This window comes from Suricata suricatta, chromosome 3 (genome assembly GCF_006229205.1).
Source record: "Suricata suricatta isolate VVHF042 chromosome 3, meerkat_22Aug2017_6uvM2_HiC, whole genome shotgun sequence".
Classification (NCBI taxonomy): Eukaryota; Metazoa; Chordata; class Mammalia; order Carnivora; family Herpestidae; genus Suricata; species Suricata suricatta.
The window spans coordinates 114,404,863-114,413,701 of record NC_043702.1 but is presented as its reverse complement, the minus strand read 5'-3'; the positions used below and the strand labels follow the sequence as shown (position 1 = coordinate 114,413,701).

At 42.9% G+C, this 8,839-nt stretch overlaps 1 protein-coding gene across 3 annotated transcripts in view; it reads right to left on the bottom strand.

Annotated features, from left to right (window-relative positions):
* Positions 1–8,839, bottom strand: part of CNST (consortin, connexin sorting protein) — a 119,861-nt gene that overhangs the window by 19,823 nt on the left and 91,199 nt on the right. For all 3 annotated transcript variants that reach the window (XM_029934866.1, XM_029934865.1, XM_029934867.1), the window contains one exon: positions 1–232. This exon is cut by the window's left edge and continues 571 nt beyond it. In XM_029934866.1, coding sequence (XP_029790726.1) covers positions 1–232 — 232 coding nt within the window. The remainder of the gene's footprint in view (positions 233–8,839) is intronic.

The window sequence follows — 8,839 nt, the reverse complement described above, 5'->3', positions numbered from 1 at the left end:
TCGGCCGCGTCCCGGCTGGTTTCCGTCCGATCCGGCTGCAGGTGGCCGTCCCCGCCGCGGGCGCCCTCGGACCTGCTGGCGGCCTCCCCCGGGGGCCGGGCGCATAGCTCCGCCGTGCGGTCCCGGCCCGCAGCCACCCGGAGGCTCGGGGGGCTGGCCTCGTCCATCTGGTGACAGCAGCCGCCGCCCTGGCTCGCCCTCCCGGGCTCCCCGCCAGGACAGCTTTCACTCTCTGCAGACGAAGAGGAAACAAGTTGTTTCAAGGTTTTCAAAACCACGCTTTGCACAGGAGGGGAGAGGAAGGACGTGCGAATGATCTGTGTGGCACGACAAAACTCCAAGACAAAACTCCAAGGGGAACCGCGTCCGCGGGAAGAGACGAGTGTCCTCCGAGGAAACACCCCGAATAGTCAGGGAGTGTCCTTTTACACCCAGAAATTAACAGATTGTTCAGAAAATGTTAAGGATTTCAACAAATAACTTAGTCTCCATTATTATTGAAAAAGTCCTTTTTCAAAGGCTAAGTGATATTTTTCTGAACTTCACTGGCTTTCTCTATTTCCTCTCATATTTACCTTCTGTTTGTAGATAAGATTTATACTGTTGTTTTTTATTGGTTTTTCAGTTTTAATTTTTTTAACGTTTATTTATTTTTGAGAGACAGAGAGAGACAGTGTGCAAGCCAGGGAGGGGCAGAGAGAGGGGGAGACACAGAATCGGAAGCAGGCTCCAGGCAATGAGCTGTCAGCACAGAAGCCAATGTGGGGCTCAAACCCATGAACCCTGAGATCATGACCTGAGCCAAAGTCCAATGCTTAACCGACTGAGCCACCCAGACGCCCCTGGTTTTTCAGTTTTAAAGACTACCTACCATGAAAGAGGTTCAGTTCTCCAGTTGCTATTCCTATCCCCCAAAGATATATTATTTCCCCCCTCTTGCTCTCGCCTCCCACTATAGTGCAGCACAATTCTGGGGCAAATCAATACTCACGTGTTCACACTGCTACAGCTTCCTAAATATTATTTACAACCTACCCACACTGTGCACTATGATACATTTCCCTTTCTCATTTCCACTTTATTTTGCTTGGTGTTGATAACTGCCTCATTCCTTCACTGTAAAAAAAAAAAATCTCTGGGCGCCTGGGTAACTCAGTCCGTTAAGCGTCACTCTTGATTTCGGCTCAGATCATGATCCCACAGTTTGTGAGTTTGATTGAGCCCCATGTCAGGCTCCGTGCTGACAGCTTGGGTGGCTCTTGTTCCCTCTCTTCCCCTCCCCTGCTCATGGGCACATGCTCTCTCAAAATAAGTAAATAAACTAAAAATACAAAAACAAAAACAAAAAAACCCCACAACATACCTTTTTCGGGGCACCTGCTGGCTCAGTTGGTGGAGTCTTGGGGTTGTGAGTTTGAGCCCCACATTACGTGTAGAGATTACTTAAGAAAAAATTAAAAAATCTTAAAAAACCCACAACCTATCCTTCTTGAGCCCCTAACCAAGGCCTGCTCCTGGAATTCTCTTCCTGGTGATCCCTGAAATTACCTCCAGCTGTGTTGGGAACACTGTTTCTGAATCCTAGGTCTTCCTCTTTTGTTTATTCTCTGCTGAATTTTTTAAGATCCATGGAAGGTAGACCCCAGATTGTTCACATCTGAAATTCTTTATTCCTTCACCCCTGACTGAAACTTTGGCTGGGTCGAGTTTTCTATGCTGGAAAAAATTTCCTCTCATGGTTGTGAAGGCATTGCTGGGCCGGTCAAGCGTCCAGTAGGGCCATAGAGTCGCTCGGCCAATGTGAATACCAGTCCTTGTCACCTACATTCTCCATGGTTCTTTACGTCTGGTGTCCTGAAGCTTTGTGAAATTTCTTTTTTGGGTGCTTGGTGAGACTTTGAACCTGGAAGCTCATGACCTTCAATTCTGGGAATTTTCTTAATCACTTGTTCCTGTTGTTTTCTTTTTCTTTATTAAGTTTATTTATTTGAGGAGGGGAGAGCAGAATGAGCAGGAGAGGGGCAGAGACAGAGGGAGAGAGAGAATCCCAAGCAGGCTCTGCCCTGTCAGCACATGAAACCTGGAGCCTGATGTGGGGCTTGATCTCGTGAACGTCAAAATCATGACTGAGCCAAAATCAAAAGTCGATGCTCCATGGACTGAGCCCCCCAGGCGCCCCACCCCCTGGAAGGCCAATGTTGGGATCTGGGCCTCATGGACTCACCACCTCTGTCTTTTCTGCCACACCGCTCCTCTCTCTGCCTCTGGACTTTCAGGGATGTTGCCTCAATTCTAACCTTCCACCTCTTCTAGTTAATTTTTTCTTGTGGCCATCATACCTTTCAATTTCTAAGAATGTTTTCTCTATTTCTCTGAATGTTCTTTCTTTTTTAAAAAACAGCTTCTTATTCTTATTTTCATATATACGATACTCTAACCTGTTACATTGTTCATTCATTGTTTTAAAAGTTTTCATCTGTTCTTTCCATTCTACTTCCTTTGAGCTTCTTTCGGTTTGTCCGACTGACTTGGCTTCCATCTTTACTGTCTGAGGTGATGAGCAGCTCTGTGGTTAAGAGCAAGTCTTCTGCAAGAGTCAGTCCTCAGTGTGGGACAAAGAGGGTCTGGGCCCTTCGCTGGAAGGCCTTCAATAAGACTTATCTCCTGGACAAGCAGGTGCTTTCCCGTAGAGGAAGAGACCAGGTGCCACAGTTCTAGAGGCTAACTGCCGAAGGCAGGCTAAGGCGCTCACCATTAGGTGGGAAGACTTTCATGCCACCCTCATTTTCTATAGAATACCCTTCCTTGAGTTGTGCCTTATCCAAGCCCACATTTCTTCTAGGTCAGGTGCTCGAAGAAATACATCTCAGCCTCCTGCTTGGCAGAAAGGACATATAAATGTCCAAGTTGTTTCCTATATAGTCTTCTGGCCCAACCTCCTATTGCCAGCCCAACCCTGCATGCTTGACCTTAGAGATACCTCTGTGTTTCCCACTCCCAAACCCTTACAGGCAGGACTTGACATTCTCTCTGAAGACGCGCAGTTATCTGCCTTCTCTGGTGTAATAAGCCAGTTGCCACCCAGCCACTTGTTTCCCAGCTTCCAGAACTTTCTGGATGTCACATCTGCTGCTGCCTCCTCACTGATTCTGTCACTGTGGGTTTCTGGGTTAAGAACCCCTTTCTGGGGCACCTGGGTGGCTCAATCGATTAAGTGTCTGACTTTGGCTCAGGTCATGATCTCACAGTTTGTGGATTGGAGCCCCATGTTGGGCTCTGTGCTGACAGCTCAGAGTATGGAGCCTGCTTCAGATTCTGTGTCTTCCCCTCCCCTTTCTCTGGCCCTCCCCCTCCCTCTCTGTCTCTCTCAAAAATAAAAATTTTTAAAAATTCCCTTTCTGACATTTCAGTGGTGTTTCAAGAAAAAGTGAAGGTAAATGTTTGATCCACTATGTTCAATCAAAACTATTTTCTGAATTTTGAACAAGTATGCATTCTTGTATAAAACATATAATTGTTAACATTTCTGTAACACTTAGCATGGATTTCTGTTGCCTGGTGCTCCTGAACTAATGGATCTGGTGAGCTGGGCCTGTTATCCTTTCTGCATTCACCTCACACCTACTAATAAAAACTACTCTGATGAAATAAAAATGGAATTATAGCTGAATGCGTGATAGATGCCTCATATGTACTACAGTAAAGAGGTCTTTCTGAAAAAAGTTAGATTTAACCTAAGTTCTAATGCATAATCTCAGAAATGTCCACGTCACTGAGTTAACCTTTCATCTCCCATTCCCCAATGAGTTCTCTCTCTCTTTCTTTAAAGTTTTATTTATTCTTTTTAAGTAATCTCTACCTTCAATGTGGGGCTTTCAAGCCCCAAGATCAAGAGTCGCGTGTTCTTCTGACTGAGCCAGCGAGGCGCCTCCCATGAGTTATCTTTAGGGTTAAAATCCCCCCCACAATTCATGATAATAAGACTGAACCATGCAGAAATTAACATATGTCTTCTACTTTCTGAATACCTCATTAATTAACCTTATGCACAAACATTTGAGTAGTATTAGAACTGAAGAAGACTTTTTCACAGGACACTAAAAAAAAAATATTTAAACTAAGTATGAAATGTTGGTAACATACAGCTTCTACAGAGGCGAATTCAAAACTACAAATATTACATACCCAGTCATCAGGGAAAAGCAAGTTAAAACCACAATGATATTCATATCCACTAAAATGTCTAAAATAAAAAAGACTGACAACAGTAAATGTCAGCAAGGATGTGGTGTCACTGGAATTCTCATATACCGCTGGTGGGCTATCAAATGGTGTGACTACACTGTAAGACAGCTTGGCAGTTTCTTGGAAGACTAAAAATGTACCTTCCCTATGACCAGCAATTCCACTCTCAATTCTTTATCCAAGAGAAATTAAAAAATATACGCACAAAAAGACTTCAGACTTCCTAGAAGTTTTACTCATGACACCCCCAACCTGGAAACAACCCCAATGTCTGTCAATAGGTGAATGGATAAACAAATTGTGGCCCAAAGAGCAGAATGCCACTCAGCAATGAAAAGGAATGGACTAATTATACAAATAACTGTCGGGGGCTGCCAAGTTTTCTGTCTGCCTCAGGCAAGGATTATCACTCTCCAGAGAGTGAACCAGTAAACAAGATTTGCATCTAGAGACTGGAGACTGCCATTTCCTGGTCAAAATAACTTTGGCGTCTGTCATGCTGGGCCAGACGTGAAATGGCCAAGGTGCAAAAAAGATCAAAACCGTATTTTAGATTATTCGGTGCTAACTCCCCCCTTCCCAGCATTGCTGAGGCAAATCTGGGCGTTTCTTTTGATATTCATTTGACTCTGTTTACCTGGTAACTGACCTAGGTCAGTTACTTTGTTTTCCCGCCTTGAAACCTTTATAAGAGACAGTTTTCTGAATAAAGCTCTTTTTTTGGCCTGATCAGAAACCGTGAGTTCTTGTCTTTACTCTCTGCGTCTCCCTCTCCTGCCCCCTTTTTTCTCTCCCTCCCTCAGGAAAAGAACCCTCGATGATTCTCCGCCCTGCCGGTCCGCCCTGCCGGTCGGTCGGGGGGGAGGGGGGGGGACGAAACAGGTACCACCGACGTCGAACGGGGACGAGCGCTCCAGACCCGGCCTCCGGGTTAAGACATATAACAATATGGTAACTCTGAAAAACAGTATGCTGATAAATTCTGTTTATATCAAGTTCTAAAGCAGGGAAAACCCATCAATAATAACAGGAAGCACTGGGTTTCCTGGGACTGAAGGTGGAAGGGACTAACTGTAAAGAGGACTGGGAGGAAGATTCTGGAGTGATGAATATGTGCTAATCTTGATTGGGGTAGCAGTTACATGAGTGTATACAGTTGTCGAAACTCTTCAAGTTACATACTAAAAATGGTATATTTTATTGCATGGAAATTTGACCTCAATAAAGCTGATAAGAGATGAGAAGGGAAAGATGAGTATAAAAGTCAGAAAGGGGGAACCTGGGTGGCTTGGTCAGTTAAGCATCTGACTCTTGATTTCGACTCAGGTTATGACCTCATGATTTGTGGGATGGAGCCGTGTCCAGCTCTGCACTGGCAGCACGGAGCCTGCTGGGAATTCTCTCTCCCCCGCCCCCCCTCTGCTCCTCCCCAGCTCATGCGCACAGTCTCCTTCTCTCTCTCAAAATAAGTAAGTAAACATTTAAAAAACAACTGAGGATGATGGTTTTCTCAGAGGTGCGGTGAAAGCAGGAGACAGAACAGACAAGAACACAAAGGTAGTTGTAAGAGAAATGACAGTAATTTAGTCCTTAGTTGGGCATTAGATTTACAGGTCCTCATTTAGTTTTCATTATGTAATGTATATTTTTTACATATGAAATATTACTTGATAAAGATAAATAAAATATAAAATTAATAAAAATGCATGGACTCCGGAGTCAGAAAACCAGGATCTAGCTTTGGGTTCTAATGAATTCTATTCTTGGATAAGTCACTTCCTTGAGTTTCTTAAAAATGACTCAGCCTAACTTATATTGGTTGGTAAGAGGAACAGATGAAATAATACACATAAAAAAAAGTATTTTGAAAATATAAAATACTATGTAAATTACTTGAAGACGTAATAATGGTAGATTAATTATAAAAGTTATGAATAAGAGAACCTTAACAGAACATCAGTGACAGGGGCAGTGATAACATGGGAAGGAGGAGGAGGAGAAAGAGCAGTGAGCATTTATGGAGTTCTTACCTTGTGTCAAGTACTGTTTTAAACTCTTAACATGAAATGACTAATTTATTTTATTTTATTTTATTATTTTTTAATGTTTTTTAAAATTTTATTTTATTATTGAGACAGAGAGAAACAGAGCATGTGTGGGAGAGGGGCAGAGAAAGAGGCACAGAATCTGAAGCAGGCTCCAGGCACTGAGCTGTCAGCCCAGAGCCTGATGTGGGGCTGGAACCCACAAACCATGAGATCATGGCCTGAGCCGAAGTCGGAGGCTTAACCAACTGAGCCACCCAGGCACCCCTAATTTATTTTAATGTTTATTTATTTTTGAGAGAGAGAGAGAGAGAGAGTGAGGCAGAGCATGAGTAGAGGAGGGGCAGAGAGAGACAGAGGGAGATACAGAATCTGAAACAGGCTCCAGGCTCTGAGCTGTCAGCACAGAGCCCCACGTGGGGCTCAAACTCACAGACCATGAGATCATGACCTGAGCCAAAGTCGGATGCTCAACTGACTGGGCCACGTAGGCGCTTCATGAAATGACTACTTTAATATATATAAGAATCTATGAGTTTAAGTACTATTAGTGTCCACATTGTGGAGCTAAGGAAAGGGAGGCTCAGAGAAGTTAGGCAACTTGCCCAAGGTCACATAGTTTTAAATGGTGGAGACAAAATTCAAACCAAATATGGCTCTAGAAACAATGTCTTTAACTACTACACACAAAAAATGGCAAGACCAAGAATTTGGAGACAAAGAAAAGGGAAACAAAAGTCTAAATGGTACTACATGTCAGACACTGTTAAAAATGAGAATATGAGAAAACAAAAACTATATATTTAATACTAATCATTTATTTTAATTTTTTAATTTAAAAATGTTTTTAAAGTAGGTTTCCTTCCCAGCTCAGAGCCCAACACAGGACTTAAACTCATGACCCTGAAATCAAGACCTGAGCTGAGATCAAGAGTTGGACCTTTACCGACTGAGCCACCAAGAAGCCTCAAATACCAATCATTTAAAGGATTATTTTCTGGTTTTCGTTTTCTTACGTTCTTACATTTCTATGCATTTATTCAGAAGATAACCAATCTGAGGTAACTAGTTCTGGGAGAGGTGACGTGATTCTTTAAAAGATATGTTTCACTATACTTGGCAAGATACCTTTCTCTGGAATTTCCTGCACACGTTCCTCACCAGATGGAGGTCTGCACTGTGAAAGTCTTTGAGAGTGTAGAAGGATGCTGTGTTCAGTCAGAAACCGGAAGACCCAGGTTCTAGTTGTGAATCAAAGCACAAGTGAGCCACTTAAATGAAGTAGCTCAGCGTCCTTATCTGCACGAGGTAAACTCCCGGCAGACGCCGAGCTACAAGCGGTGCTGTGCTTGACCTTGAGCATGGCAACCAGTGCTAACTGGTCCAGTCAGTCAGCCAGTAACACCACTGTTCCCAGACACTGGAGACACATCCACTTTCAAACTGGGTGGCTATTTATGAATTTCTCTTCTTTAAGATCTTTACAAAGCTCATTGTACTATGATTTCTAATATAAAATGATTTGAAAAGAAGAGACAGCCACTGTGGTATATAGTATGGAGGTTCATCAACAAATTACACACAGAATTACCATATGACCCAGTTATTGTACCCCTGGGTATTTATCCTAAGAAAATGAAAACACTTTGAAAAGATGTGCCCTCCTATGTTTATCACAGCATTCTTTACACTAGCCAAGAAATGGAAGGAACCCAGGTGTCCACTGATACATGAATGGATAAAGAAAATGTGGTGTATATACATGGGGGAAGGTTACTCAGCCATAGAAAGAATGAGACCTTGCCATTTGCAACAACATGAATGTACTGAGCTAAATGAAATAAGTCAGAAGGTATTGTGCTAAATAAAATAAGTCAGAATGACAAATACAAATACCATATGATTTCACTCACATGTAGAATCTAAAAAAACAAAAACAAATGAATAAACAGACAAAAAACAGAATCACACCTATAAATACTGAGAATAACCTGGTGGTTGTCAAAGGGAAGGAAGGCTGGGCAAAATGGGTGAAGGGGAGTGAGAGATATAGGCTTCTGGTTATGGAATGGAGAAGCCAAAGGAGGAAAAGGTACAGCACAGGGAATGTCGTCAATGGTACTATAATAGTGTTGTCTGATGATGCAGGGTAACTAGACTTGTGCTGAGCACAGACAGTATAATGTACAGAATTGTTGAATCAGTATGTTGTACACCTGAAACTAATGTAACATTTTGTGTCAAGTATACTAAAAAAAAAAATCAGGTACGTATTTGTAGGATTTTTTTTTTTCTAAATCAGGGATGAAACGTAGGAAGAGAAGTTTGCATTTAAAAAATGCAAAACATAAGGGGTGTCTGGGTGGCTCAGTTGGTTAAGCTTGGTTTCAGCTCAGGTCATGATGTCGCAGTTTCATGGGTTCAAGCCCCACATTGGGCTCTGTGCTGGCAGCACGGAGCCTGCATGGGGTTCTCTGTCTCCCTCCCTCTCTGCCCCTCCCCCACTTGCACTACCTCTGTCTCTCTCAAAAAATAAATAAACTTAAAAC